Source organism: Cervus canadensis, chromosome 8 (genome assembly GCF_019320065.1).
Source record: "Cervus canadensis isolate Bull #8, Minnesota chromosome 8, ASM1932006v1, whole genome shotgun sequence".
In the NCBI taxonomy this organism is placed as follows: Eukaryota; Metazoa; Chordata; class Mammalia; order Artiodactyla; family Cervidae; genus Cervus; species Cervus canadensis.
In genome coordinates this window covers 85340528-85355740 of record NC_057393.1, presented here as the reverse complement: position 1 = coordinate 85355740, position 15213 = coordinate 85340528, and the positions used below count along the sequence as shown (strand labels likewise).

General features: G+C 36.0%; 1 protein-coding gene across 7 annotated transcripts in view; it reads right to left on the bottom strand.

Moving 5' to 3' along the window:
* The window catches only part of ARID4B (AT-rich interaction domain 4B), a 134239-nt gene that overhangs the window by 62433 nt on the left and 56593 nt on the right, over positions 1–15213 (bottom strand). For all 7 annotated transcript variants that reach the window (XR_006270937.1, XM_043477045.1, XM_043477049.1 and 4 more), the window contains exons 5-7: positions 11723–11813; positions 10202–10281; positions 4765–4856 (exon numbers count right to left, since the gene is read on the bottom strand). Coding sequence is in view for 6 of the 7 variants with exons in the window: in XM_043477045.1 (XP_043332980.1) it covers positions 4765–4856; positions 10202–10281; positions 11723–11813 (263 nt within the window). In the remaining variant the exon portion in view is untranslated. The remainder of the gene's footprint in view (positions 1–4764; positions 4857–10201; positions 10282–11722; positions 11814–15213) is intronic.

The window sequence follows — 15213 nt, the reverse complement described above, 5'->3', positions numbered from 1 at the left end:
CTTTGCTACAGAGTGTTACATATATACTCTGGCCACGTTACTGGAAAAAACTTTTGGAGGAGCACAAATATTTCTATAATTTCAGAATTCTATTCTTTAGGTAGAATCAAAGAAAACTTCTGCATACAATATAAATTATAAGGGGAAAATTCACTCACGTTATACATTATCAAAAGGATCAATAACTTGCTTTTAAAAAATTAAGCTAGAGGATGATAATCTTTCAAACATATCTGAATATACTAGGATTAAAAGCAGACTATAAATAAAATAATTAAAGGAAGGTATCAAAAACAATCAATTTTGGAATAACTAAAGGCCGATTAACCGGTATGTGGATTAACAGTTCTTAAAAAGAAAACAAAGGTAGTGATATATCACTGCAACAATGGAGTCCTGGGAGTCCTGGGAAGGATAACCTTATTTATCTTTGTACAAATTTTAAATGGCAATCAGAGAACCATAATGAAGACCTTTTCAAATTGAGTAATGGAAGAGGAAATGAAGGTCAGATAAATGACCTTAAGATGCAGGTCCCAGATTTTGTTGCAGAAAATCACTCTAAAGAAAGGGAAGAAAGACCTTCAAGGAAGTGTAATTTAAGGAGTTGGGCATTTTAACCTGTGGTGCTTACAAGCCAATGCTCAGAGCACCAAGGAGGCGCTAAGAATGACCACAGTGGTGAGACGGAAGGAGCAGCAAGTGAAGTAAGACTGCAGACAGACAGCACTTCATCTCCTGCAGCAGTAATTCTCGACCTTTGTTCTGCCTTCACACTTCACGTATTTACAGCAAATCTTTCATTGTACACAGATTCTCAACAGGAAAATCACTAACTCAATGTCTGCTGAAGTCTTTAGAAAACAAAAATCAATTTGCTCAGTGACAACCGCATGCTTTCTTCTCATATACAAGAAAGGGAGACCTCAGCCAAAAATCATAACAGATATTTTAATATACTATAGTTTTTGGTCTGTTGGGTGTGTGTGTGTGTGTGTGTGTGTGTGTGTGTGTGTGTGTGTGTGTGTGTGTGTGTGTGTGTGTGTGTGTGTGTGTGTGTGTGTGTGTGTGTGTGTGTGTGTGTGTGTGTGTGTGTGTGTGTGTGTGTGTCTACTGCGCAGCTTGTGGAATCTCAAGTTTCTCAACTGGATCTGGGCCCTCGGGAATTCCTTTTTGATCATTTTTGTACATCAATCTATGTGATAGTCCATAAATTACCTTATTTTAAAATATTTTTACACTTCTGGATGACATCTGTAGAAAAGTAAAATACTGTCTAAATATTAGATGAAATTTGTTTCAAAATTAAAAGGATTCTTGATTCAAAAACATTTTTCCCTAGAGTATGTACATAATATAAAACAAAGGAATGATGTTTTTAAATTCACAAAATAGAGCCCCAAACAGTCCTTCCTGCCAGACATAAACACTAGTAAGCAGAATTTTTACATACTTAAAAAATAAATTTTGTATGTAAATGAAGTCATGTTACATACTGATATTTCATGAAAGTTTTTTCATCCAATACATGATGATGATATCTAGTACATATATGTGTGTGTGTGTTAGTCACTTAGTCATGTCCGACTCTTTACGACTCCATGGACTACTGCCGGCCAGGCTCCTCTCATGGGATTCTCCAGGCAAGAATAGCGGAGTGGGTTGCCATTTCCTTCTCCAGGGGATCTTCCCGACCCAGGGATCGAACCTGGGTCTCCTGTGTTGCAGGCAGATTCTTTACCATGCGAGCTACAGGGAAGTCTTAGGGATTGCTATGTGATTATAGTAATTACTATATAAACCTTTTAAGGGTGTGAATTCATTTCACCTTTGAAACAACTCTGTGGGCTTCCCCGGTGGCTCAGTAAAGAGTCTGCCTGGAGTGTGCGAGACCTGGGTTCGATCCCTGGGTTGGGAAGATCCCCTGGGAAAGGAAATGGCAACCCACTCCAGTATTCTTGCCTGGAGAATCTCATGGACGGAGGAGCCTGGCAGGCTATAGTCATGGGGTCGCAAAGAGTTGGACACGACTAACTTCACTTTCTTTCTTTGAAACTAAACTCTTAAGAGTCAGGGAATGCTATTACCTCAATTTTACAGATGAGAAAATTAAGGTGTGCAAAGACTGAGCATGCTGCCCAAAGTCAGACAGCAAGGAAGTGGCAGAAGCAGGATTCAAACCCATGCTATTGTGCTTCACTGTTCCCACTTAAGATCGCTCTCTTTTTGTTTTTTCTTGGCCACACCTCGAGACATGCTGGATCTTAGTTCCCTGACCAGGCATTGAACCCTTGCCCCCTTCAGTGGAAGTACGGAGTCTTAACCACTGGACCACCAATAAAGTTTCCACTGTTCACACTCTCAACTCAGCCACACTTCCACTCTTAAGAGCTAGAAAAGTGGAAAATCTTTGCTAATCAAGTAATTTTACATTAAATACACCCACACCTCACTACTTCAACATCATCAATCACAGTTAATTAAGAGTTGACTATAAAGCATGGGAAGACTATAATGATCAATGATAGATAAAATTTTAATTCACAATTGAAATTATTAATTTTCAAATGATATCAAAATATTTAACTTATAAGTGCTTCAGTGAATATGTTAGGGCAAATAATAGCCCTCTGAAAAACCTGAAAACAGTATCAGATCACAGTAACATTTATTAATCACAACAGGACTCTTCTAAGCTGATAATGTCATTGTACATTTTTTACTTATTTTTCTCTCTAGGTAGAATACTCATATTTTAAATGTTACACAAAGAGTAAATAATAATCACAAACTCAGTATCCTAAAAATAATCAAGTCACCAGCAAGCTATATCACAAGTAAGAGAAATTTTCACCTATTAATTGAGAAAACATTTTCTAAAAGATTCAAAGAGTTAAGGAAGAAAAAGAAATGCATGGCCCAAATCATTAGTAGCAAAATAATCAATACTAAATATCTTTTCAATGCAAGGATTTGTCTTTTCATTTCCTCCCTCAAATGAGTCCTTATTCATTTCCTGTTAAAATTCATTTGGAAAATTAACTGTGATACTCTAAACAAGAAAGAGTCAATCAACTGAATGGGAAAAGGACTATGCAACATGGTCCTTTCCTTCCTGTGTTTCTTGGATTAGTTACTGTCTTGGAGGCCAGTTTTCCCAGTTTTTAACAGGGATAAAAATAATACCTACCTTTATGAGTTTGCTGTCAGGCTGAAACTAAGCTATATGAGAGAGCATGTTTACCCAATTTTTATTGCCAAAGCTTAGCCACTATTAGACTTAATACCTGACTCTATATTTTGAATGAAAGCATTCATTTCCATTTAAAAGACAATAATTCAACTCAGTATTTTTCATACCTACTCTGATAATACTTAGCTCAGGCACATTAATATTTTAAAAATTTTATCCAAGTAAAATATTCAAAACTATTTTTAAACAATTTAACCTCCAATAGAATAAATTAAAAACTTTTTCCTGCCGCATCCTTTCCCATTTTCTTCTGCCGAGACAACTGCTTTTAATTTTAACTCTTTTAGCTCTGACAGTTAAAACCTCATCGCTAAGTAATATTCTTATCCCACTATATTTATACTTTTAAGACACTATTCTATCTATTTCCCATTGTTGTAAGGACTTGACTTTTGTATTTAAGCAACTTCTCTACCCTCCATCCTACTAATGCAGTGTTTCTTCCTAATATAATTTTTGAGAGGAGTAACTTAATGCCTTTGTTATTTTTTTCCATCTGTTACCATTGTTATCTTTAATTTCCCCCTAATGTTCCATCATAGGAGAGAGCAAGTCCTCCCTTTAATAGCAATTTTCCTTTCTCCACTCTGCAGTCTACTGACCACTAGCATCTAATGTTACTACTGAGAAGTCTGATGCCTGCCATTCTGCTTCTCAGTCCTTAGCAATAAACTACTTTTTCTTTCTGGAACTGTTAGAAGGTTGTTTCTTTATCTCTGATGACCTGAAGTTTCATGACTCCTTGATCCTGTGATCCCTTTTAATTTAAAGCCTTTAAGAACCTAAGCATATTTCATTGAAAGTAATTTGTTAAATATGTACAGTATGTGTCACAACAGTAAGAAGACATAAAAACAAGTAAGATAGTTCCGTTGTCAGGAGGATTTAAATTATTAGGAAGGAAAAGCAAACATGACAATGATAGTAACAGGTGAAATATTGTCTATGACATTAGATAAATGCAAAGAATTTAGAGGATTCAGCAGAGAAGAAAACATGTCTGTCAACCCACGGATCGAACCCAGGTCTCCCGCATTGAAGGTGAATTCTTACCAGCTGAGCCACCAGCAAAGCCCAAGGAAAGAGAGGGGAGGCATAAAATGGTTCACAGGAAGGTTGGGCATTTCTGGCTGAGAACTGAAGAATGAATGAGCCAGTGGCATGGAAGGGTGGCATTTAAGACAAGGAAAAAACAGCATGAATAAAAAACATGGTATCAGGAAAACAGAGGATGTATTACTCAGGATACTCAGGAAATATTGACTAAATCCATTTTGACTCTGGCATAAGATACATGTCAGGAGAACCAGGAGGCAGATAAATAATATAGCTGTTAAGGCTGGCTGAGCAAGGAGACCCTCAAGCACCCATGCCAAGGAGAGTCTGAAGTTACTCTTAAGATTCAGTTAGCATTTAAATTTAAAATTACAGTTTAAAATTGACAACTATAAAACAACACTAGAAGGAGAAATGAATTCAGGTTCAACTAACAGTTATGGAAATGGACTTACATATGATTAGATCTTCTTCCTCTATTTGTTTTCTTTCCTATGACGGGAGTGCCAAAATGTTCAGGGTTGGTGAGTGGGAGCTGGTCTAATGTCTGTGGGTAGGAACATAAACCCATCAAAAGTTATTAAGTTGCACATTCTTTTTTTTACTGTTTAAATCAAATCAATTTAAGAATATCCTTAGATTTTTAGATTTAAAACTTCCCAAGGGAGACAAAAATACAACTTTCCTAAAGATTAAAAACTTTCACTTCAAAGAATTATTAAAAGATGAATGAGCTCATAACTGCAAAAAAGGAAAAGAAATTTAGTGTTCTCTCTAGATAATTTCATTATCTACTTGAGGGTTGACAGACTTCTAAGAGTGATTAAAATATAAAACAAAACAAATACAGCTCAGTGGAAACAGAGATTTGAGAGATGAGAAATCTATGTGTAAGTACCTAATCCCTAGACTGAGGCCAATTGTATCTCAAATTTTTCTTTGCATTTAGGGAATCAAAATCTACAAAACAGAATTCTTAGTAAGTAATGGAAACTAAATTATCAGGATAAGCATCAATTACCTGAAAAAAGGGCTTCAGATAGGTGACATTATGACTCTGCAAACATTTTCTGTAAACCGCACCCCCCTACACCCCGACCCCCGTGCACTTGGCAGGATCTTATTTCCCCAATCAGGGATCAAACCCAGGCCCTGGCAGTGAAAGCGCAAAGTCCTGCTCACTGGGACTCCCTGCAGGGAATTCCCTGCAATAAATCCTACTTTTAAAGAAAATGTAAACATTAGTTTTTCTAAAGTTAGTATTTTAATTTTCCCTTTCTTTTTAATATAGCAACATTCAATTCTTGCTATGAAGACAATAATCAATAAGTGAACACTTCCTTCTTGTTATCAACTGGCAATTCATGTCTCTCACCCTGCTCAAAAAAAAACTGATTTCCAGAGAAGGAACTGGTTGTTGGTTAAAAGCACAGTGAAAAAAGGGAATTTGAAATTCCTTCGTTTCCCCATATCAGAGACTTCTTGGGTTGTTTTGTGCCATTAATTCCTTAAAAGGTTTATATATCTAAAAAGTTAAAGTATCAATCTGAAGATGTTATCCCAACTGACTTAATTCTCTGAATATCATTTTGATAATAATCAAACTTTTTCAGCATCTTAAAGATTTTCCACAGTTACTGTTCCTTTTATCCCTCCAATAGAATCTTTGTTATTTCAGATACTTTTATGAACACAAGGGGAATAAAAGATCCCAGGAAAACTGTCACAGTGGAAGTGAGGGCAAGGAACTAGTTATGATAAAAAGTCTCAAAGTTACAAACAAGAATGTTATATGAAAGGGTGTCCATTACCTTTAAGATCAGATATTTAAATATAAACTAATGTCAATATTTAAAAGAAAAATTTGAACTTTTATTTTTAAAACTGAGATAATTTTGTTGAAACAGTGAACTAAAACATGAAAGGAGGATGTATATTAATTCATTTACATAATTTGTTAGAATATATGTAAATATGTTTAAGGTACACACACCAACACACATACACACACACGTGATAACTGCTCAGTTGTGTCCGACTCTTTGTGATCCTGTGGACTATAGCCTGCCAGGCTCCTCTGTCCATGGAATTCTCCAAGCAATAATATTGGAGTGGGTTGCCATTTCCTCCTCTAGGGATACATACACACACACACACACACACACACACACACGTGTCCAACAATGAAGAATACAGTATAGTAAAAAGGCACTAGCCACAAAGCATTAAATAAAAACTGATTCCTTGAAATGATAGACAAAAATCGTCACTTTTATACGGCTAAAAATATAAATCTTTCATATGTAGCTTGTAAGTCATGCATTTAAAAAAATATTTGAAGACAAAAACTTGCCCAAATACAATAATATGCCAGACAAAATCTCTTCAGAAGTAACCTGTCATTAACTCCTAATTATGCTTCCCAAGTGTGAAAATTTCAAAGCACTCTATTTGGTAAATAGGGAAAATAAATTATTTTGGCTCAGTTTCTCCTAAGCTAACAGAAGAATTAAATGCCCTTCCCCTAAGATTGGCCACTCTCTTAAAAGTAGACAAAGATCCCCTGGAGAAGGTAAAGGCTACCCACTCCAGTATTCTGGCCTGAAGAATTCCACAAACTGTGGAATATATATATATAACTGTGGAACATAGTCCATGGGGTTGCAAAGAGTTGGAAGCCACTGAGCAACTTTAACTATCAGTTTTCTATTTTATTTCTATTTTAAGTATCGGCTAGTTATTTTACTTGGTTTAAGAAAGAAAATATCCAGATTTCTGAAAAGTTATCTAGGATTCACATATAGGAATACCCAAATAAACCACAATCTCTCCCTAGTATTTAAAAAAAAATTAGAACAATAAGAAGCAATTGTCTTATTGTTAAAAGCAGACCTGTGTCCCTGGCCTCAATCCTGGAAAGCAGGAGCCCTTTTATCTCACTTTACACAAAAGAATAAAGGACGGTCAGAATTAAGAGGGCTTCCCTGGTAGCTCAGTAGTAAAGAATCTGCCTACCTGTGTAGGAGATGCAGGTTCGATCCCAGGTCAGGAACTGGAGACAGAAATGGCTACCCACTCCAGTATTCTTGCCTGGAAAATTCCATAGACAGAGGAGCCTGGCAGGCTACAGTCCATGGGGTAGCAAAAGAGTCAGACATGACTTCAGTTCAGTCATTCACTCGTGTCCGACTCTTTGCGACCCCATGGACTGCAGCAGACCAGGCTTCCCTGTCCATCACCATCTCCCCAAGCTTGCTCAAGCTCATGTCCATCGAGTCGGTGATGCCATCCAACCATCTTCTCCTCTGTCGTCCCCATCTCCTCATGCCTTCAGACATGACTTAGCAACTAAACAACTACAAGAAATACTTGAAGAGCAAAACCAGAAACTCCTGGCTATATTAAATGCTGAAGAAAATTCCACAGGCATAGGGGAAACATGCTGATAGCCCTGTTATCTAAAATGGGCTGCAGGAAATATGGAGATAGGATTTCATCTAAACTTTCTTCAGCGTTTTCAATTCCATGTAGTAAATGCACAAAGAGAATGCCAGTTGATAAAACTACTTTGGAATATTATTCCAATTATGAATGCTCTACAGAAATACCCACTGTAACAGATGCCAAGGATAAATTCCATGTCTGCCTAACTTACCCATGTACCCAGCAGAGCATCTGCGAGTGGCAGTGGGTAGGGAATAATAAACCAGTCATCTAATATCCTCTAGCAAAACATGAAATTTAACATGCTGAGGTACATAGACTAAAACTGATGCCTCCTGAAATTAAGGTGGACACACTGAGCTACTAGATATCACTGCTTCGGCTTTCATACCACAACTATCTTAAAAATTATCCCAATTTAAAATTCTCCTGGCAAAGACAAAATTAGTTCCTTAAGATACTTCACTGGAATGAGTAAATAAAACATATACCTTCACTTAGGTGAAAAATCAAGTGTTCAAGTTCTCATAATCATTCAGTTCAGTTCAGTCGGTCAGTCGTGTCCGACTCTTTGCGACCCCATGAATCACAGCACGTCAGGCCTCCCTGTCCGTCACCAACTCCCAGAGTTTACTCAAACTCATAAAAGCCTACAGCACCCGGTATTCCCATCCAAGTACTAACCAGGCCAGACCCTGCTTAGCTTCTGAGATCAGACACATTCAGGGTGGTATGGCCATAGACTATAATTATCACATATTCTAAGGAAAATGAAATTATTTCTAGGAACTCCATAAACTCAGAATTCTGTTAATGTCATCAGTCAAAGAAGCCAAATTCACTGTACTTGTCCCAAAGTTATATGTATTTCCTATATTTAAACCTTCACAATTAATTCACCAAATGGTTACTGAGGCTTTTGTGTAGAAAACACTACTAGGAAAAGAAGAATTCATCAAGATGACAAAAATTTGGCTATTCCGCCAAAACAGCTTACAATTTTAAAGAGAAAAATGATAAAAGTAACCAAAAAAAAAAAAAAATACCATAAAAAAAAAGTAAGAGAAGTGGAAAAGGATCAAAGAATACTGAGATCAAAATTGGTTAGAGAGCTCATGAAAGACATCATGAAGGAGGAAGCATTTCTCATGGTCTTGAGAGGAACAGGGCTCAGAAGAAACCAAGAAAAGGAAGTATGAACCATAATCTGAAAGTCTTACAAATGAGAAGTACAGGGCAATAATAAAGCATGAGACTGAAAAGATAGGCCAGAATTATTACACAGAGAATCTGTCCCAAATTCGGAATTGAAATGGGAAGTCAATCATTTAAGGGAAAGGAAAAATAACAACAAAAAAAATAAAGTCTAATAATTTAACAGAAATACTAAAATTCCCCACGATAACATCATTCTAAATAGTTATTAGAAAAAAGAAATCTTGGTTTGGTCACACTGTGTATTAACTAATATTTATAGTGTTATAGAATATAACACTATTTGTAACAATATGTCCATGAAAAAAATTTTGAATTGCAAGTTATTGATTTTCAAAACTTTGTGAAGCCTCCACATTTATTAAAACATCTTTCAATTTTAGAGTATGATTTTGGTACTAGGAAGTGCTGGTTTGAGAAATGGTTCTGACCATCAATTTCATCAACTGTAAGCTAAAAACAAGAACTATATCTCTCTCATAATGCTGTACATGTGAGGATGTATGTAAAGCACTAAGCAAAGTCCCTGGCAGAGATAAGCACTTCAGTTATTCACCCAGCCAACATTCATTCAGATCCTGCTCTGTGCCGGGCACTGTTGCAGGAATGGGGAACACAATGGTGCAGAAGACACACACAGCCTCTGCCGCTGAGACACACACCCCGCAGTGAGGAAGGCAGACAGTAAACAAGCACATAAACACAGTGGTGAGCTAGGTATGTGCTATAAAGAGAATTAAATTAACCTGAGAAGATTATGAGGAATGGAAGCGTCCGTTTTGGAAAGAGCAGTCAGGCAAGCCTTCTCCAAAGAGAGGCTATAATAAACGTCAGCTGCTGGCAGCAGCAGTAGTTAGGAGGTGTTTGCAGTAGTTAAGAGTAGTTAGGAGGTCCCTTTAACAATTATGGGGGTTCAAGTAGGTTACAAATGAGGAATCTCTATTCTATAATTATTTATAAATTAAAGGACTCTATATGAAAGTTGCCTAAGGATAATAAACAATTCCACTGTATTTTCTTCATGGACAAACGCTAATTGCTAAAATACATTAAAAAAAAGGCATATGGAACTCAAACACAAGGCCCTAACGTTTTCTCAGACTATATGCTAATACTTTTATGTATTAATAAGTTTTCCTGATGAACAAGTAAGTTGCTTGAATAAGAAAGCAAAACTTTGCCACCCCCAATACAAAATACTCCGACATGTTTGTTCATTAAGTGATTACTTACTTCACTCTCTGCAAAATGCCTCTCTCCTTTTAGGCACAGTGAGGATCGTCTCAACGTTTTCTCATCACCATCATCAAAGACTGTGAGAAGAGGTAGAAAAGGAAACTACTGAAGGGATTTTCAAAGATTAACAAAATGACATAAGTTATCATTTAACTTTATCAGTGCAAAGAGAGCTACTGCTTTAAAAGATTAGATCTGACATTAAGTATACATTTTAAGTTTTGTAACAAACAACTTCAAATGCAGAGTATCTTATCCAATTTCTAGGGAAAAAAAAATATAATGAAAACATCTACCCTGGTACAGAAAACACCAAATGAAAAGAAGTTAGCATTTCAGAAAGAAAACTTTTAAATGCTGATTAATCCTTCTCAATGGGGTAGAGAAAAAGGAAGCTTTTCTATTGGTAAATGATGACAAATTTAAGAAACAAAAAAGAAGAATATAAATTTATATATTCAGATTGCCCTTATAAATTCCTCTAATCTCAATCTCAGCACTACTAACATTTTGGACCAGATGAAGCAGGAAAGCCTCCTTAAACAAGATTCAAACTAAAACTGCAAAGGAAAAGGCAACCACAGGAGAACTATCATATGAAAACTGACAGCTGAGATAAGAGTACAGCAATAGGACAGTACCTGCAACTGAAGAGGGAAAGGTTTAACAATCCCTTTTTTATTTAAATATATAAACTCATATCCTAAAAATAAGATGACAACATTTCCAAGAGGAAAAGATGGGACTGGGAAGACACTATACATTGGCAATTGAAGACAGAAAATATAACAGAAATAATGTTCCTTTCAATAAATGTATGAAAATACGTCCAATCTCACTACTAATCATGGGAGAAGCGAATTAAAACCAAATTGAGATACTATTTTGCGTCCAGATGGGCACAAATTTAAAAATACTAGTAACATCAAATTTGACAAGGGTTGGGAAAACAAGTATATTCATACACTACTGTTTATGGGAGTGTAAATTAACAGTCTTTTAGGAAAGTGGTTTTCATAACCTACTGAAGTTTTAAAAGGACATTTCCCTTCAATCTATGCCTAGTTCTCAATGCACACACTAGCGAAATACTACAATAATGTCCATGTACAAAAAACATTCAATCCATAATATAGTAATTTACTATGTAACACCAAGAAAACTGGCAACATCATCAGCAAGAATATTAGTTTAAAAAATTTATCTGTTGCATGACAACATGAATTTACGGAATGCTACTGTAATGCACACTTAAAAATGGTTAAGATGAAAGAAAATACTCTAAAATACACTTTGAAGTGAAAAGCTAGAAATCCATTGTATAATATATACACTAAGTTTAAATTATACATTATGTACATATTTATGAAATAAAGATTTTAAAGATCTGGAAAGATAAAAACTATTAATAGTAGTAACAACTATGGCAACTATGAGAAGAAGTAAATCAAGAAAAAACTCTGTCTAATTTGTATCATCATTGAAAATACATTTTAAGAAGAATATGTATTCCCTTACCTACAGTGTACCAACTAGCATCTGTTAACTTATTGATTACAGCTTCCTGATATGCACCATCAAGATTCTTCACTTCCACAATAGCCCCAACCTAAAGTATTAAAAAAAAAAAAAAGTTAGAAAAACTTTTAGAAGAGAAATGAACGAACTAAAACCTGGCTGTTTTTTGACAAATTGATTTCATGATGGTGAAGAATAAAGTAACTACTGCTTTGTCTTAAAGGGCCAGCAACTTTACTCACGACTGCTTCTGTATCATCAGTGAGAATATCAACATAATGAACAAAGCAAGTAATATCTAAGTACTGTTACGAAAATATATAGTTTTGTCCTTACAACCTCTCTGAGGGAACTCTCACAGGTCTGGGGATCCCTGCCTGTGAAATTGCATATCTTTGCCTCATATTACAACTCTTCTTTAAAGGATGCTGGGGGAAAATTAACAAATAATCCTGAGGTTCTCCTTAAGTTATAATGTGCCAATAATGAAAATCATTCGAAATATTTTCACCTGATCAAGAAAATGCTGATAGTTTATATGGTTTATAAATGTATATGGTCTTTATAAGTGTGTGTCTGTGTGTGTGTGTGTGTGTGTGTGTGTGTGTGTGTGTACACATCATACTAAAACACTTCTACACAGCAAAAAAAATTGTCAACAATTTGAAAAGGCAACCTACAGAATGGGAGAAAATACATTTGCAAATCACATTATCTGATAAGGGGTTAAAAACCAAAATACATAAAGAATTCATACAATGCAACAGAAAAAGAGAAGAATCATCAAACAATCCAATTGAAAAATTGGCAAAGGTTCTCATTCCATACACAAAAATAAACTCAAAATGGATTAAAGTCTTGCATGTAAAACTGGAAACCATAAAACTGCTAGAAGAAAACACAAGCAGAACACTCTTGGACATAAATTGTAGCAGTGTTTTTTTTTGGATCTGTCTTCTAAGGCAAAGGAAACAAAAGCAAAAATAAATAAATGGGACCTAATTAAACTTAAATCTTTTGCACAGTAAAGGAAATCATTGACAAAACAAAAATAGAATCTACTGAATGGGAGAAAATATGTGCAAATGGTGCAAATGACAAGGGGTTAAAATCTAAAATATATAAACAGCTCACAAAATTAATATCCAAAGAAGCAAAAAGCTCCATTTATAAAATGAGCAGAAGACCTGAATAGACATGTTTCCAAAGAAGACATACAGACAGCAAACAGGTACATGGAAATATGCTCACTATCACTAATCAACAGAGAAATGCAAATCAAACCCACAATTAGGTATCTCCTGACACCTACTGAGAACGGCTTATTATCATCAAAAGACAAGAAATAATGTGCTGACCAGGATGTGGAGAAGGAAACCTCTGTGCACTGCTGGTAGGAATGTAAACTGATACAGCACTATGGAAAACAGAATGCAGGGCTTCAGAAAGATTCAACAGAGAACTACCACATGACCCAGTCATTTCACTTGTGGGTATTTATCTGAAGGAAATGAAAACACTGATTTGAAAGGATATATGCACCCCCAAGTTCACTGAAGCATTATTTACAATGGCAAAGATATGAAAAGAAGCTAAGTATCCATCAATGGATGACAGATAAAGATGTGTGCATGTGCGCACACACGCTCACATAATTCAGCCATTAAAAAGAATGAAAACAGGGAGGTAGGAAGGGGGATCGGCCATGTAAATCCATGGCTGATTCAAGTCAGTGTATGGCAAAAACCACTACAATATTGTAAAGTAATTAGCCTCCAACTAATAAAAATAAATGGAAAAAATAAATAAATAAATAAATAAAATAAAACTACCAAAAAAAAAAAAAAAATGAAATCTTGTCATCTGCAACAACATGGGCAGACATTGAGGGCATTATGCCATGTGAAATTAGTCATATAGAAAAAGCCAATTACCATATGATATCACTTATACATGAAGTCTAAAACACAAAACAGAAAGCCAACTTTATAAGATACAGAGAATAAGATCGAAAATAGAGGCTAAGTCTTAAAAGCCCTCACCGCAAGAAAAAAAATTTTTTACAACCGTGTGTGCTAAGTTGCTTCAGTAGTGTCCAACTCTTTGTGACCCTATGGACTGTAGACCTTCAGGTTCCTCTGTCTATGGAATTCTCCAGGCAAGAATACTGGAGTGGGTTGCCATGTCCTCCTCCAGGGGATCTTCTCGACTCAAAGATCGGGCACAAGACTCTTATGTCTCCTGCCCTGGCAGATGGGTTCTTTACCACTAGCACCACCTGGGAAGCCTGTTTACAACCATGTATGGTGACAAATGTTAACTAGACTTATGTGGTGATCCACAAATATTGAACCATTATGCTGTATACTGAAACTAGTAATAATATTAGTTTTATCTCAATTAAAAGAAAATGTCTATGATCTTTACAGTGATAACAAAACTAAATTTGTTTAGAGTGTCAGCCCCACACGATGCCCAAAAAAGGGAAGGAAACTCTCTCTCTCTCTTCTAGTTCCCAAACCAGAGATGAAGCGCAAGCCCCCTGCAGTACAACTGCACAGTCCCAACCAGTGGACCACCAGAGACTACCGTCAATAAATACATGGTGCATTTTTTAAAATAGAATACTCAAATGTTCCAGTACTGTTTTCATGTCAACTCACTGAAAATATACTGAAATCAAATAACCACCACTATAGGAAGTTTATTTTCTCTAGGAGAAACATTTATCCAAATGCTAATCCTCTCTATCAGCTGATAGAAAGCTACAAAGTATATTAGGAAACAACTGAAAATCTTCATACAAAAAAAAAATCCATAAGCAAGAGAAATATTTCAACAATTTCGAGACTGTAATTTAATACACTTGACTATGTCAAAATCAAAATGATCCCAAGCCTAATCAAAAACAAAGAAAATTTTAATAAGACAAATCAAACAAGCAAACTAAACCAACTATGCCACAATCAAACAGGCTGAACCAAAAGGAGAGATGACTTGAGGATTCAAATTGTCTCTCCTATCCCCACAACACTGAGCATTTTTTGTAACTGGTACCAGCTAGCATGTGCCAGGTGAACAAGGTAGTCAGGTAGTGAAGAGCTAACTGGTGTGCTCATAAGGCAAAAATACAAATAAGGCATAGAGATGTGTGTGTTCTGATCATCCAGTGGGCAGAATGCTCAAAACTACAGGCTGTGAGTCCATGAGAATTTTTATTTTTGCCATCTCATTACTGGCTGTAAGACCTTGTGCCAGATTACATTACCTCCCATCTCCCTCCAACCTCCTCATCTCTAAAGAGTTGTTATGAGGACTATATAAGATAATATGAGCAGAGGAATCAGCACAGTACTGACACATACTAAATGTAAATGAATGGCAGTTAACATCAAACTGTGTGTGTCAGTCCCTCAGTTATGTCTGACTCTTTGTGACCCCATGGACTGCAGCCCACCAGGCTCCTCTGTCCATGGAATTCTCCAGGCAAG